Source organism: Giraffa tippelskirchi, chromosome 3, assembly GCF_054371585.1.
Source record: "Giraffa tippelskirchi isolate mGirTip1 chromosome 3, T2T-mGirTip1v1.2.pri, whole genome shotgun sequence".
NCBI lineage: Eukaryota > Metazoa > Chordata > Mammalia > Artiodactyla > Giraffidae > Giraffa > Giraffa tippelskirchi.
Genome location: NC_137277.1, coordinates 41548282 through 41565775, shown reverse-complemented (window position 1 = coordinate 41565775; position 17494 = coordinate 41548282). Strand labels below are relative to the sequence as shown.

Here is a 17494-nt window from a genome sequence, read left to right as displayed (position 1 = left end):
ACATATCCTTCAAGGAGAAGACTTTAAAAAATCTTACTTTTCAATCTTAACAGCTTTCTTCCTGAAAATGTTCCACAAGTGTATCAAATTAGTCACAACAACTACTGCTAAGTGCTTAATGAAACACTTCTTCAAAACCTCTGACAATTAGACAGGAATGAATTTAATAATAGCAATAAATACAGATGGAATGACATAAATCAAGGAGGTCCTGATGCAAAACTCTTGCTGTAATAGATGACATCTCAGTTTTCTCATCTGAAATGAATCAAGAAATTAATCATAAGGATGATCATAGCACTAAAGAAAAAAAATCAGACCAAAATCATACTCTTGATGAATAGAATGCCAGATTTCTAATTTATATTTGCTCAAAACTTTGATATAGTTCCTTGTATTTTGGCATCTAGTATTACTGCTAAAATTCTAGAAACTTTATTCTCTTAGTGATTCTTTAAAAATTTGAAAATTCATACTCTTGGAAAGAGTGCCTCCTTTCTTTCTACCCACTGTCTAACTCAGGTATGCTGGAGCTAACAGACTAAAGGAAGCTCCAAAAAGAAGGCAATGTTTTGGATGAGAAATGTGGCTTCTGACCTGGTTGTGAAGGAGAAGGCAGCGGTGGCTTCCCCCAGGCTAAACTCTCTAGGAAGCTTACACTGTATGGCAATAAAAGGCAGTTGGACATGCATTAGCCTGAAATTGCTTAAAAAGGGAGTAGGCTTGAGACCAAAAGTGGGGAGGTTCAGGAGGAAGGGGATATGTGTATACAGATAGCTGATTCACTTTATTGTACAGCAGAAACTAACACAACATTGTAAAGCAATTATAGTCCAATAATAAAATTAAAAAAGTAAAGCGAAAAATAAACAAACAAGAAGATCAAAGGTGTTCTCCATTCTAAGCAACCTTCCAACCTTGCCTCACCCATCTTCCTCTAGAGTGAAGGCAGATTCTCCTCCGCCCTCCACTCTCCTCTGGACCGCTTCCCCTTCTAGCACCTCCCGTCTCTGGAGGAGTTTGCCCGTGATAGGTTTTACGATGCACGCAACTGACTGCTATCCATCTGCTTATGGGAAATCATTGACCCCAGCCTGGAGTACTTACAGAGCTGTTCTGCCTTGAGGGCCTTGATCCTTTTTGCAGAGCTGAAAGCAAACACAACAAGGGACAATGAGTTTGCTGCTGTGCTAAGGCTAATGGATAAACATTTTGAATGCCTCGAGGTGGCTCAAGGGACAGGAAACCCAAACATCTGTTAATCTTCTATCTAGAAAAATACACACCAATGCAGAGATGGTTGGAAAAACAGCCACCTCTGCACGGGTCTAGGTCTTATTTCTTTGACCACATTTATCATTTTTATTTAACCTAAGAAAATGTAATTCCACACTGGCCTTTTAGAGACTTTCTGCCACCTTTGCCTTCCTTTGGGACTGGATTGACTGGTGAAGTCAAAGGCATAGCTTTAACCTATGAACTCTGCATCACTCTAACCAACAAGGTTACCCATTCAGCAATTCAAACTCCAGTGCACTGCAGCCAGGGCCTGTGGCTGTGCCCAAGAGGTGAGCAGCAAGTACCATCTTTTTCACACAGATCTCTGAATCCAGAGCTTATGTGCCTCTATATTTATTTCTTGTACCAAAGGCACCATAACAAGAATCAAGAGAAATTTTAAAGGGAGAAAAATCAGCCCCTACTTCTAACACTGCAACTATTTTCATTCAGGTCTGGTCCATATGCACTTCTATCCTTTGTAAAATTGTATTCATAATATAGGTACAGCTTTTATTCCCTTGAGCCACTTCCAATTGAGATCTCATGGTAGAGAGACCAGATTGTTCAAGTATGGTTCCTGACTCTGTAGTCACTTATATCACCAGTTCTCTGCCTTTATTTAGATGACTCTATGGGAAGATTCCCCTGGAGGAGAGCATGGCAACCCACTCCAATATTCTTGCCTGGAGAATCCCATAGACAGAGGAGCCTGATGAGCTACAGTTCATGGGGTCGCAAGGAGTTGGACACAACTGAAGCAACTTAGCACGCATGCACATAGCTTAAAATACTCAGATACCTTCATTATTCTTTTTCTTCTGGCAACCAGTCCAAAGACCAAGGTCAGAAAGACCACAACACATGCAGCAATAATGGGTTCTATTGGTACAGTCAAGGCTTTATCTGTTGGAAATGCAAAGATAGGAAATAAGAAAGTAACATTTATATGCTTGTAATTTATGTACTCCAAGTATGTCCCAGCCACAGTGCTTTGCACTTAACATTTTGCATCCTCTTAATTAAATTTCCAAACAATTCCCAAATGTATTATCATCTTTTTTTACAGGCGAGGAACCAGGGGCTTTGAGAGGTTAGAACGCTTGTCTGAGATCACAGAATTAGTAACTAGCAGAGACAGGTTTTGAATCCATTTCTTTTTGGAAGGATATAATTTATTATCTATATTATTCATATTATTAATATGAGTAACTCCCCCAAAGTCAGATCTTTTTGTGCATGAGCCATAACTTTTGCCATGCAGAACGCAGAAGTAGGCTGAAATCAACACTTTTTCCTGTCTTTTGCAAAACCCGAATGATATTGTGAGGATTCCTTCAGGGAGAAAGAGAGAGAGGAGGTTTTAAGAGCAAGAAGAGGAAAGGTAAGGAACCTGATGGACTAAGGAGAGAGAGGTCTGTGGGTCCCAGGAGCAGCAAGACCCTTGTAGCTGTGCTGTGATGGTGCCCCCAGTAGGACACAAGACATTATACAGGGTAGCTGCACGGTGCCCCTAGGGAAGAAGAACTCTGAACATCAGCCTTCCCAATCTTGGCAAAGATTTTCATCTCTCTCTAGGGCTTCCTGGGTGGCGCAGTAGTAAAGAATCCATCTGCCAACGAAGGAGATGCAAGAGATGTGGGTTCAATCCCTGGATCAGGAAGATCCCCTGGAGTAGGAAATGGCCACCCACTCCAGTATTTTTGCCTGGAAAATCCCATGGACAGAGGAGCCTGACGGGCTACAGTCCATGGGGTTGCAAAGAGTCAGACACAACTGAGTAGGCACACACTCACACACATTACATGATATGGAAGAACAGAGAGTCTACTTTTAACTAGAGGTAGGGCACCAGCTGCCTACAAATGAAAGCCCATTCCCTATTTTGTTTTCTGAATATCTGGTAAACTCAGAGCTCTTCTGTATTACAGGTACAGTGCCTGTGCTTGTACACTCTCCAAGAGCTTATGAAATATTTGAGACCTGAAAAAAAAAAGTATTGGCTCCTAAGTATGAAAATAAAGTGGCAAAATTAATCAGAACTAATAAACGTTTGTGTGCTATGTGTGTGTGCTCAGTTGCTCAGTCGCTCAGTCATGTTCAACTCCTTGTGAATTCCATGGACTGTAACCCACCAGTCTCCTCTGTCCATGGGATTTTTCAGGCAAGAATACATCCAGGGATTGAACCCACGTCTCTTGCGCCTCCTGCAAAGGCAGGTCGATTCTTTACCACTGCGCCACCTGGGAAGCCTTTAATAAATGTTTAAGCATTTATAAAATGCAACTTTGCTTCAACTATAACCCAACTGTTGAATAATGTTTAAACCACAAGAACCAAATTAATAACTTATTTACAATCAAATTCAAAATGTATGCAAGTTTTAAATGCCCTTTCAAATTTTTAGAGCAAAAAAGTATAGTTATTACTTCATTTTAATATAGTTGATATGATATGAGATGAAACTTACAAATGCAAGAATGCTTAAAGTCAGAAAAGCTATTTAAATGACTCTGTCTAAGCTCCTGGATTCTGATGCCCACCATAGGAGGGAGAAGGGCTCCAATCATGGCTATGATAAAATTTTTGGAATTTATAGGAAATAAAGAGTGTGCTGTTTACTGTATAATTGAGTTTGTGCAGTGAGTGCCATCAACAGATTTTTGCTAAATGACGACTGTGTGCTAGGTGCTGTTCTTAGCCCTGCAAAAAATAGAACAGGCATGGAAGGATCCAGTCTCTGAGGATCTCATATTCTAGTAGGAGAGACAGACATTAAAGAAACAAAAACTACAGATTGAGGTAGTATTTGTAAAGGACAAAGAGTCAAGAAATAGTACAATACCTGAGGGATAAAAGGAAGAGACAAGGGGAAGAGAAGATTTTAGATTAATTTTGAAAGTCCAAGCCCTATATGCCTCAGGGTTATGAAATGGGTTTATCCCTTCATAATTGTATGACACACTATTAATTTTTTAATAGTATTTAAAAAAATCTTTGCCCAACTTATTTATTTATTTATTTAATTTTACTTTTTGGCTACAAGGCACATGGGATCGATCTCAGTTCCCCAACCAGGTATCCAACCCGTGCCCACTGGAGAGGAAGCATGGTGTCTTAACCACTGGACCACCAGGGAGGTCCTACTATTTACCTTTTAATCGTTTTCTTCTCTATTATGTGTCTAGTTCTGGTTCAGGATAACTTTAGAGAGTAGATTAAGCATCTTTTATTCTTGCTCCCTTTTGGTTGTTGCTAATAATTATCCTTATGAGGGTATGGGTAGCATCAACCCTCTGGAGAAGCTCTGTTCAACTGGACTCCTTGAAAGCCCTGACTCTGTAACAGCCAGCCCTGGGATACAGCAAAGGACCTCTTACGGGGGACACCCTGTACTTGCAGTGAGTGCCAAGGAAAGATGTCAAAATGAAGGGGAGGCAACTGGGGGAAAAAATCGGAAATCAGCCACCGATCGGAATGTTTTTACCAAGCTGAATAACATGAAGCCACACGTAACAGCTTTCACTCCACACACAAACCTGAAACAAACTGCCTGACCCACTGGCTCACTCTGGATTCCAAGTTTCTGTTGAAAGTGAGTCTGGCAACTGTAACTGCATCTCTTCCGTTCCCTGTCTTATTTATAAACAGATCTGGTATTCTCCCCCTCCCCCGCCCCGCCCATATTCATTATGGTAAAATAATCTCAACATGTGGCTAAAGTCTTGTGCTCAAGAAAAGATCCGTGATGTCATCTCCCACTTTGCACGGCCTCATTTTGAAACTGCCCCCACTGAGCCATGAAGCTAGAAGAGCCCATGGCAAACCTGGCGTTTCGCCCGGGGAACCAGCCGCGGAGCGCTTCTGCTCCTCGGGCCCCCTAGAGCCGGGGAAGTCATAAGGCAGCAAGAAATCAGAAAAGCCAGTTGGTTTGGAAGCACTCCACCCAAAACAGGATACCACCCACCTGAAAGCTAATTTGCCAAGCTGGCATCCTGCTTGCTGCACAAGCTGCCTGTTTAATGTGACATGGAGCAATTACGATTCCTTTTTAATCGAGAGTTTGCGGGTTTGGTTTTTAAAGGAAATAGTCCCTGGGAATACTGTCACTGTTCCACAGAACAAATTACTGAAAGTACCAGTAATCACAGTGATGGGCATTCAACTGGCAGCCCTTCCTCCTCACCATCCACTCTATTGGTAGCCCAGTAAGAATCCCTGTGGTTACATGACCAACAGGGGTTCGTTTGGCTTCCCGAGGCCTGGCAGGAACAATGAGGGGGCACAGGGAGGCAGGTGACAAAGAGAATCATGTTCTATCAAGATACAGGAGCCTCAGCTTGTTTGACTGCTTCTAGCATCCTGGCCCCAGACCAGGAAATGTGTGCATGAGCATTTTATGCACCTGCCCCACCAGGTATCTTGCCTTTCTCTTTCTGTATGAAGGAGAAATACGAGGACGGCAAGACACTTGGCACTTTATTTGTTCCTTGTCATCTCAGAGGTCATAAACCTGGGTAGAGTAAGCACGAAGCCAAGAGAAAGGACCTGTTTCCCACCATTCTCCCCCTCTCCCTCTTCTGATTGGTCTATAGGGTACACTTCAGAGTTAGGAGTGATTTTAGAGATCCATTTTCTTATCTAGTTAGTATCTTTTTTTCTCTATGTGTTTATGACTTCTCTCCTGTTTTTCATTAAGTTGTTAACACAAAAGTCCAATTCCTACAAAGCTTGTTGCCCAGGAAAATTCACGGAAATACTCCTCCAGAAAGCCAAGCAGATCTATCTTCTACTACTTGATTCCAGAAAAGAGTCTTTGCTCAAAAAGCAGTATCCTATCTGGAATGGGAATAATTCCCCTAAAAGAAAGGACTAGAATTCCTGGGGTGGAGATAATTCTCCAAAGAAAATTCTAGCTACTAATCATAATGGCCATCATGATTTGTTGTCACAAAAAAAGATTTATCGAGTATCTGTTTGAGTTTTGTACTGTGCTGTGAAAGTGTTAGTCGCTCAGTCGTGTCCAACTCTCTGCGACCCCATGGACTGTAGCCTACCAGGCTCCTCTGTCCATGGAATTCTCCAGGCAAGAATACTGGAGTGGGTAGCCATTCCCTTCTCCAGGGGATCTTTCTGGCCCAGGGATTGAACCTGGATCTTCTGCACTGCAGGCAGATTCTTTACTGTCTGAGCCACCAGGGAAGCCCTTTGTACTCCGTTAGATATTACTTAAAAAGAGTGTTACCTTTGTGGATGGACCTAGAGAGTATTATGCCTCTGTCCATTTGACAGATAAAGACAAATACTGTATGCTACCTCTTATATGTGGAATAAAAATAAATGAATGTATAAAACAAAACAGAAACGGACTCACAGATACAGAAAACAGACTAGTGGATACCAGTGAGGAGAGGGAAAAATGGAGAAGCAAGATAGAGGTATAGGATTATGAGATACAAACTCTGTGTAAGCAACAAGGTATATTGTACAACAGGGGCTCCCCAGGTGGCACAGTGGTAAAGAATCCTCCTGCCAATGCAGGAGATGCCAGAGACTCCCTGGGTGGGGAAGATCCCCTGCAGGAGGAAATGGCAACCCACTTCAGTATTTTTGCCAGGGAAATCCTGTGGACAGAGGAGCCTGGTGTGCTACAGCCCATGGGGTTGCGTAAGAGTCAGACAGGACTAAGCACACACACACATATTGTACAACACGGGAAAATACAGCCATTGTTCTGTGGCAATATTTGTGAAATAATATACATTTAATTATATATATTATATATAAAGAATATATAATAAAGAATAATAATATTCTGTGTAATAATGTGAAAGGAAGTATCATTTATAAAAATATTAAATCACTATGCATTATGCCTGAAACTAACATAGTATTGTAAATCAACTATATTTCAGTAAATAAATAAACAAGAGAGTTACCTTTGACAATAAGGTGAAAGTCCTTGGTCTTTGTTTCTATCAATGAATTGGCAATACAGCTGTAAGTCCCATTGTCGGATTTCTTGACTTTGGTGATTGACAATTGAAGATATTCGCTTGTCTGTTGGATTCGGTGATGGTTCTCTAAATTCAAGATGCCACTGTTTCTATACCACATCATTTGAGCCTGGGGGTTGGATTTCACATTGCAAACCAACTTCACATCACTGCCTTCCTCAGCTGTTTGGAAGTCATTTCCACTTAGGAGAGGAGGAACTGCAAGATTGAAACATTTAGGTTTAATTAGCAGATAAGCATTATTGTCAGTGTTCAAGATCTTCCTTCCGTCTATCTCATTCATTTTACAAACATTTATTTAGCACCTACCGTATGCCAAGCAGTGGGCTAGGAACCAGTAATACAATGGTAAATAACATACATCCATTCTCTTTTCCTTTTTTGGCCATACCACACAGGATGTGGGATCTTAGTTCTCCCACCAGGGATCAAACCTGCATCTGCTGTATTGGTGGCATGGAGTCTTTACCACTGGATGGCCAGAGAAGTTGCATACATCCATTTTCAAACTTAAAAGAGCTTTTAATGTGGTGGGGAAGATAAACCATGAAACAAATGTATATAATCACGAATCTCTGTCAAGTAGATGATTTGTAACACATGGAAGCATATAAGCCTTGAGACTTTGCTCTCAGAGAACTGATATTAAAAGCCAATCTGTGCTACTTTGGGATAAAACAGTGTAATATTAAGAAAGCAGGTGCTGCAGTGAGCCCCAGTTCTACCTACATTACTTACTGTGACCTAGAGAAAGCTACTTAACTGTAAAGTAACTGCTTAGTTTTCTCATCTAAAAAGTGGGATAACACCTTACAAGTTGCTGTGAAGATGAAAGGACAGAATACCTATGAAGGATTTACCGCAATGCTAGTTACTATTATTATTGTGGTGGTGGTAGAGGTGGGGCGGTTTGAGGGTTCCTCACACCCTCTAGTTTTGCGTTGTATGTAATCACACTTGCCCTTGACCACAGATTTACCAATGCATATTTGCATTTCCACAATGATCTTCCAGAAATAATGTCCTTCTCTCAGAAGGTACTCCAGTTGTGGCAACTCTGGCATCCATGATAGGTGAGCGTGACCTTGAGTCCCTCTCATCGCTCTGTGTGAACGACTTCTTTTTTTTTTTTAAGTCTTTATTGAATCAGTTACAATATTGCTTCTGTTTTGTTTTGGGTGTTTGGCCACAAGGCATGTGGGATCTTAGCTCCCCAACCAGGGAGTTCCCTGTAAGCAACTTCTTATTCCCTTCATCATAAGGACATCTGTAAACCCATGTGTCAAACACATTTTTCTTCACCAAACAATTCCAACCCTTACTCCCACCAGTGTTTTTCAACATCTAGAGGGAGAATGGCCAAACTGAGTCTCCCCTCTTCTCCATGCCCCTTGCATTTTTTTGGCCAAGGTACAGAAGAGTAATAAAATGCATGAAAAGTGGTGGGATTGCTGGGTCATATGGTAGCTCTATTTTCAGTTTTTTAAGGAAACTCCATATGTTCTCCATAGTGACTGTATCAATTTACATTCCCATCAACTGTGCAAGAGGGTTCCCTTTTCTCCACACCCTCTCTAGCATTCATTGTAGATATTCTGATGATGGCCATTCTGACCTATGTGAGGTGATACCCCGTTATAGTTTTGACCTGCATTTCTCTAATAATTAGTGATGTTGGGCATCTTTTTTTTCATGTGCCTCTTGGCCATCTGTATATCTTCTTCAGAGAGATGTCTATTTAGGTCTTTTCCCCTTTTTTTGATTGGTTTGTTTGTTTTGTTGATATTGAGCTCCATGAGCTGTTTGTGTGTTTTGGAGACTAACCTTTTGTCAGTTGCTTCATTTGTAAATATTTACTCCCATTCTGAGTGTTGTCTTTTTTTCTCATTTCTGGGTTCCTTTGCTGTTCAAAAGATTTTCAGGGCAGGAATAGAGATGAAGATGTGGAGAAGGGACATGTGGACAAAGGTTGGGAAGAGGAGGGTGGGATGAACTGGGAGATTAGGATTGACATATAAAAACTACCATGTGTAAAATAGGTAACTAGTAGGAACCTGCTGTGTAGCACTGGAAGCTCAACTCTGCTCTGTGATGGCCTGGGGGGTGGGATAGAGGATGGGGTGGGAGGGAGACCCGAGAGGGAAGGGATATAAGTATACATATAGCTAATTCACTTCACTGTACAGCAGAAACTAACATAATACTGTAAAGCAATTATATGCTAATAAAAAATGCATGAAAAGTGGGCAGTAGGAAAGAGATAGAGGCAGAGAATGAGGGAAAAAAGGAGCTTGTATAATCTGCATGCTGAATAATTAGGTCCTAAGTAGGCTGTGTTATTAATAACTCTCTCAGAAGAATGACATTTTGTTGCTCTTTGGAATGTACTTGAATTTTGTATCCAGGTCCAACAAGGATGTTATATGGTATTCAGATATGTAGGAAGCCGTGAGAATAGAAAACATGATGGCCAACTATACCAGTTCCACTTATGGACAGGTCCTATTAGTTGTTCCTTTTTATTTAACTATTTAAAATGAATTTTAGAGCACATCAGCTCTACATGCATAGTCCCTTTTAAAATTATTAGTACATTTCAGATAAAGTTAAGGTCCTCCTTGACTCCATCCTGGTCACTTCTGACTGCCCAGAGTTACCCAATGCTACAAGTTTTAATGTAAATGCTTGCAGATTTTTTTTTTAAATATTGTTTTAAAAATACAGATGATATACCCATAGGAAATGTATTGGTTTAGGAGGGTGAGAAGGATTTACACAAAAAACTTCATTCTCTCAATAACTTGCATACTTTGAGAGATATTCATGTTGAACCACAGAGTTCTAGCCCATTGCTTTTAGAGTGCTATAGTAGAATATGTGACTCTTTACTCATTTTATTTTGATGGGCATCAGGTTACTCTCATTTTTAAAATGCTAAACAATGCCTCAGTAATCATCCTTGTCTATGTCTTTTTGTGCAAATGTGTATGTATTTCTCCAGGGTTAACTAACATCTCAAAGCAGATCTGCTGGGTGTTAGGGCAGGTGCACTTTAAATTTTGATGGATATTGCAAAAGAGGTGGTCTCAATTTATACTTTCAGCAATCACATATAAAAGAAGCTTCTGAACATCCTCCACCAAATAGTGTATTATGAAGCTTCCATTCAGTTCTCAGTCTGCCATTTATAACAATAATCCATAACACTTCCTCAAGATTGTACATGATATTCTTGACACTTTATGATCTCATTTTGATTTATTGATTGATGAGTTTATGTTATTGTCACTATGAATCACTGACCAATTGTTTTTTTAATATATGTGCAACAATGATATTTAAGAGGTTATTATGAAGATAATATTAAATACAGAATCAGGCTGGAAAACTGAAAATCATTTTTTTAAGCCACTGGATCATATTATCAGCATTTCTACTGTGTCTCTATTAAGAAGGTACAATGGGAAGAGCACTGGATTAGGAGACTGGAGATTATGTGTTCTGTTCTCAGCCCCAGATGTGATCATTAGGGCTCTCATTCTGGGCCTCAGTTTCCTCATCTGTCATTTTATAAGGATTTCAAAACCTCCAAGGTAGCCCTGATAGTCTTGGATTCTAACAAAGTCGCCAAGGGATAGTTTATTAAAAATCACATTTTATTGGGACTTCCCTGGTGGTCCAGGGGTTCAGACTGTGCTCCCAATACAGGGTGAACAGGTTTGATCCCTGGCCAGGAAACTAAGATCCTACATGGTGTAAAGAAAATCGGAGTTTATTTCCTATATTCATAGGAAATAAAAACTCCTTTGCCCAGGAACATGTAAGTGATTCATTCTGAAAGGATGCCAGCAGATTCCAGACCTGAATTCCTTGTCATTTTCTGCACCCTTTTACCTCAGGAGCAATGGCATCAATTTTTCACAGAAAAGTTTGCTGAGCTCATGGGATCAAATGGCTTTGACTTTTTATTACCAGGTTCCAAGTCCAGAGCTCTTCCTACCAGACCATGCCATATTATTATCCTTACTCACATCACCCCTCACCACATCAGCCACACCTGCCTCACATAGATCCAGTTTTCCACCCAAACCACCTAAATGATCACCTCCATGAACGTATTCAAAGGATGCCAACCTCAGATAGTTCCACCAATGGGTTACCAATACCTGTAACCCAACCATCAACGAGTTTCACCTTTGAGAGTTTAAAGTGATGCTAAAAGATCCCCAATGGGTATTTTTCTAAGTAGAATACAAACACTAGAAACCACAAAGGAAAAGATTGGTAATTTTAAATATGTAAACATTTAAAATTTCAATATAGCAAAAAAAAAAAGTATTTTAAAATACCAAAAATAAATAGAAGAAATGCTTGTATTGTAATTCAAAATGAAAATGGCTAATTTCCTTAATGTATTGTATTGGCCAAAATGTTTCACCAACATCTCACCAAAAAACCCAAACGAAACTTTTGGCCAATCCAATACAAAGCCCTTAAACAAATCAATAAGAAAAAGGCAAATAACCAAATAGAAACATGGGTAGAGTACATTAACAGGCATTTCATAGGAAAGAGACATGAAAAGCTAATGCATTTATGAAAAGGTGAACACCCTCATTTTTAATTTAGAATATGAAAATAAAATTTCAAATCAGGCTGGCAGATTCTTAGATTTGAGGGATACTCAGGCTCATGACAGTATGGGGAATAGGTACCCTCCCGCGCTGTTGTGGGGTCATAACTAGGGCAGTTCAGCAATATCAACCAAATGTTAAAATATGCATACTCTTAGGGTCTTCCCTGGTGGTTGAGTAGTTGAGAATCCACCTGCCAGTACAGGGGACTCAGGTTTGATTCCTGATCAGGGCACTAAGATCTCACATGCCATGGGGAAACTAAGCCCATGCACCAGCAGCTACTGAGCCCACACTCTAGAGTGCATGCACTGCAACTAGAGAAAGCTCATGCACTGCAACAAAGACCCAGTGCAGCCAATATATATATACCCATACTCTTTAGACAGAAGTTTCATCTACTACTTAGTGTAGTACAGACCACACAGACTGATTAGCCGTCTCTTTCCCCTCACTCACAAGTGACATTCAGCACCACTGAAATGGACACCGACTGATTCCTCTGCAACTTGCAGGTAAAGGTGATGCCGTTGTCATTTTCACTGATGCCCGAGACACAGACAGAACTGGAGTTGATTTTGTTTCCAGACTTCAAATCCACTCTCCCATCTTCGCGGTACCAGAGAAGTTCTTCATCTCGGGTGTGGTTTTGAACAGCACATTTCAGAGATTCTTGGAGGCCAGTCTCAGTGTCCAGAATATAGTTTTCAGTTTTACCATTCACACTTAAAACAGAACCTAGGAGTGCAGGAAGAGACTATTAAGATAGAGTGAACAATCTAAATGGCCATCATTAGAGAATTGGCTAAATAAATTATGCTACATCAGTACAATGAAATGCTCTGCAACAATTAAAAAGAGCCATATTGCTCTATGTGATTTTACAAGGAAAAAGATTGATAATGAATTATTAATTTAAAAAAAGAAAAGGTTGAAATGATGGTTACCAAATGTTGCTGCACATGGGAATCATCTGCCTAGCTCCCACCCCTAGACTTTCTGATTAATTAATATTAGTGTAACCTGGGCATTAGGGTTTTAAAAAGTCTCCAGGTGATTCTAATATGCAGTGAAGTTTGAGAACCACTGGGTTAGAAAACAATATGTATGGAATTGTCCCATTTATACATACATACATACACACTCTCTCTCTTTCATATATATAAAACCTGGAAGAATACACATCAAAACATTGAGTAGCTATCTCTTAATGATGGGATTTTACTTTTCTTTATTCTTTTCTATATTTCCTAACTTATGTTACAATGACTGCTTATTACTTTTTAAATCAGGAAGGAAAAGGTTTCTTTCAGGATGGGGTGGGGAACAAATGCAGAAAAGATTTTCATGTAAGTAGTATGCTCAAATAAACAGCAGAGGTTTATTTTAAATAAGATTAGTGAAAGAAAGTGAAAGTCACTCAGTCGTGTCCTACTCTTTGCGACCCCATGGAGTGTACAGTCCGTGGGCTTCTCCAGACCAGAATACTGGAGTGGGTAGCTGTTCCCTTCTCCAGGGGATCTTCCCAAGCCAGGGGTCAAATCCAGGTCTCCTGCACTGCAGGTGGATTCTTACCAGCTGAGCCACCAGGGAAGCCCAAATATGATTAGTAATGAAATACACTAAAATGTAGGAAAATTCTGGCTGTGGCTCTGAAGAGAAGAAACTATTTCACCCAGTCTTCTACTGTTAGAACCATAAAAACATTTTTCCATTTAATTTTTCACTATTTTATCTGACTTTTCTACTCTGAACCATACCAACTGTGTAATCCTTCCAGTTTGGATTTTCTCTTTTCCCAATTCCCTTGATCATTTTATAATCTGAAATTTTCTTTATTTAAAGAGGCCCCAAAGAATATTAACTTACTTGTCATCACATGTGGCAGAAATAGAATCATTAAGAGAAGAAATCTGCATCTTTGTATTAGGCCGCTGGTCTTCTGTGCCATCTTTAATGAATTTAAGTCTGATCTGTCAAGGGAAAAAGGGAGCAGTTGGTTCTGCACTTTGGTCTACACTGAGCTTATGAACCTTCCTCTCGTCTATTATATATTTAAAATAAAAAGTCCCAGATGAGTCATTCCAGTTATAACGGTACTATTTCTAGTTTTTAATTAAACAATCCTGTTCTGACTACTAAGTTCAAAGTACTTCTAGTATTCAGGGTTTTTTTTTTAAGACAGCAAAAAAAGGAAACCACAAGGAAATAGGCTATGGGATAGGGGGCAGCTACAGAGCAAGCCCTGGGGAAGGTAAAATTAGTCTTCCCTAGATAGAATGCCTTTTAAAAAAAAATTTTTTTTTTTTATTGAAAGATAATCGCTTTACAGAATTTTGTTGTTTTCTGTCAAACCTCAACATGAATCAGCCATAGGTATACATATATCCTCTCCCTTTTGAATCCCCCTCCCATCTGCCTCCTCATCCCATCCCTCTAGATTGATACAGAGCCCCTGTTTGAGTTTCCTGAGCCATACAGCAAATTCCCATTGACTATCTATTTTACATATGGTAATATAAGTTTCCATGTTACTCTTTCCATACATCTCACCCTCTCCTGTTAGAATGTCATTTTAACACAGAGAGAAAAGCAATTTATTTTCTTCTCAGATAGCCCCTACTGCACAAAGTAATTCTGATCTTGAAAGGCTTTCTTGACTCGTTCTTGGTAAAGTTGCTCTCTGCTAATAGAGGGTTTTTGAGACTTTCCAAATCCCATAGATTCAAATGGTTTGTGCCTTAGAAAAGACTAAATTCTGACACAGCTTCTAGTCTTAAACCACATTCATCTGTTTTCCTGCTTCCTTGGACTCTGTCTTAACACTCCTCCCTCTTGACCCAGTATAGGCTAAAAATAATAAGTAACGAAGTTCTCTTTTCTCCCTTCTGCGTTTTTGCTGCTGTCATCCCTCTCCTAAAGATACTCCCTGCTTCCATCTGGGAGAAACATGTATTTATTACTTCCTTTCAAGAGGACCACTAAAAATACAGTAGCAGCACACATGGACTGTTTTCTAAAGAACAGACATTGTGCTAAACACTTTACATACATTATTTCAATATTTCAATCTCAGTTAAGCCCCTAACAACCTTTTTGACGTCATTTCTAAAGGTCTGGAGAGATATATAACTTGACATTTGGTAAAATTATATCATCTGTAAATATTAGGGTGAGGATTCTAACCCAGGACTCCTAAGGCAATGTTCTTAACCACTCTGCTGCCAATGTGAATATTTTCTTCCTTTAAGGCAGAGGGGAGGGTGGGACAAATTGAGAGAGTAGCATTGAAACATATACATTGCCATATGTAAAATAGATAGCTAGTGGGAAGTTGTTGTATAACACAGGGAACTCAGCCCAATGCTCTGTGACAAGCTACAGGGGTGGGATGGGGTGAAGAGTGGGAGGGAGGTTCAAAAGAGAGGGGACATATGTATACTGATGGCTGATTCATGTTGTTGTATGGCAGAAACCAACACAACATTTTAAAGCAATTATCCTCAAATTAAAAAAATTTTTTTTAAATCAAAGAAATTGCTGTTGGGTCTTCCCTGGCTATCCAGTGGTTAAGACTCTGTGCTTCCAATGTTGGGGAGGCGGGGGCACAGGTTAAATTCCTGGTTGGGGAGCTATGATCCCACATGCTGTGTGGCCAAAAAATAAAAATAAAAAGAGGCCACTGTTAATTCTTTCTGGTCCCTAGCCACTGCACGGGCCTTAGCAACTTGGAGTTTTGTTCTCTTTACACAAATATTAACCTTCAAGAGCTGGAACGTACCTATGACACTTGGGGGCTGGTTTTGCTCCTCCCCATCCCAGGCCTGTCCTGACAGAAGCAAGTTTTGTTCCTGCCAGGTTCAAGCTGGCAAGCTTGCATCAATCTTTCAGTAAGATGATATTAGATTGATCCTTTTGTCATTTAAAAAATTTTCCAGTAAGATTTCTATCACAGCACTCTTAACAGTGATGATCTCAGAATCTGATCATTGATTGAGTTTCCTCAAGCACTGTCCACTATAGGTACTTAATAAAAACTGAGAGTGTGGGCTTCTGGGAAGACCTCACCCTACCCTTTTAAGGAAGAAGACTGCTGTCTCCCTCTCCCTCCTGCCCCATTAAGACAGCAACTTTTCAAAATGAATTTCCCCCACTTGACTTGTTTTTAATTTTAATTTTCATGACACTCTACTTTCTATACAAGGCAAAGTCTTACCACTTACCTGCTGAGCTCTGAAAAACTGACTTCCGTGTCCAGTCGTTCCTCCGTCTGGGAACCCTGACCTCTTTCCCTGTTGCCATGTTTATAATACTTGAATTCGAACACTTTATGACAGTAGGGTCCAGTAAATCAGATACGTTGGGTTCAAAGTCTGTTTCTCTTTGTGGGTTCTTAGAGAAGACAGTAATTGGGAAAGGCATCTTTTTGAGATCTAAGTTCTTCTGTGCACTTACATTACTGGGTGGGGCCAGATATTACTAACAGAGATGTAATTGTTTCAAGAAAGCCTGACCTTGTGCATAAATGTGTGGCACATCTCATTGATGCTGTCCTGCTCAAAGTTAGGTGACTGTACTTGATAATCTGACAACTTCAGAATTCTAATGGAGCAAGTCCAAAGGGAGGTTTCATTTTCACAGTAGCTAAAACATTTTAAGATTCCATGCAACTTAAATAATGCTGGAAAAATATTACTTACCATTGGCAATGTAAGTACAAGCCATACTGAGGCAGCCATGGCCAGGAAAGTCTTATCCCTCTGAGGCTCTCAACTGACTGGGAATCCTTGCGTTACACTTTCAAGAATTAGCTGTTTGAAGATAACATTTTTTAATTGGCTAAAAATATGTATATTTCTATAATAACTGAATAAATATTCAGTTATTTCCATTGACAGATGATTATAATGATTGATTAGGAAAAACAGCTTTCCTAAAGGCTATTTGAACATCTCTGATGTGGTAGTATTATAGTCAAATTTCTTGAAGTTTTATTTTTAAAAGTTTATTATTAAAATATTAAGTGAGTAAAAATCAAATTTTTGCTGTTTAAGAAAAAAATCATCCTAAAATATCCACCTCTGTCTCCAGAGACTCATAGAGGTATTATCTCTTTTTGCTTACATTGAGGGCAGTTTAAGATGGTTTAGTTTTAGTGGGATCTTAGATATTGTTGCTTTATTGTCCTTATTGAGTAGAGTTAATAATATTTTTCCAAAAGCGTTTGAGCTGGAAACCAGCAAGGCTGAATGGACATATATGATGGTGGTGGAGAACCCAGAGCAAGGATCGTGAACTCAGTCTGCAGATCATTTAAAAGCATGAACAGGGCCACACATAAAATAACAATTTAAATTTAATTTTATTCTGTGCAAGCTAGTTCATCGTTGTCTGGAAGACCAAAAGTGTTTAAATATTTAGATAAATAGTAATTACAATATTTATGTCTAAAAGACTCCAGGTTTTTTATGAGATAATCTGTTTATCTCATTTAACTCTTGAAATCTCCCCTCCCCAAAACAAGGAAAGATTTTGCAGAGAAACAGGTAAAGTAACTTGCTCAAT

General features: G+C 39.6%; 1 protein-coding gene across 1 annotated transcript; it reads right to left on the bottom strand.

Annotated features, from left to right (window-relative positions):
- Positions 1-1103: 1103 nt before the first annotated feature.
- TMIGD1 (transmembrane and immunoglobulin domain containing 1) lies at positions 1104-13880 on the bottom strand. The gene is made up of 5 exons (XM_081576104.1): positions 13799-13880; positions 12389-12667; positions 7218-7493; positions 2081-2184; positions 1104-1148 (listed from the first exon to the last, which is right to left on the bottom strand). The coding sequence occupies exons 1-5, from the start codon at positions 13878-13880 to the stop codon at positions 1104-1106; spliced, it is 786 nt and encodes a 261-aa protein (XP_081432230.1).
- Between the last annotated feature and the right edge of the window lie 3614 nt (positions 13881-17494).

Excerpts from the sequence above, each read along its gene's own strand:
- TMIGD1 (XM_081576104.1), bottom strand. The coding sequence starts at position 13,880 with ATGGCACAGAAGACCAGCGGCCTAATACAAAGATGCAGATTTCTTCTC. Across the intron at positions 7,494-12,388 it reads AGTGGTGCTGAATGTCACTT|TTCCTCCTCTCCTAAGTGGA; the intron begins GTGAGTGAGGGG and ends TCAATCTTGCAG. Across the intron at positions 1,149-2,080 it reads GAAGAAAAAGAATAATGAAG|CTCTGCAAAAAGGATCAAGG; the intron begins GTATCTGAGTAT and ends GTTTGCTTTCAG.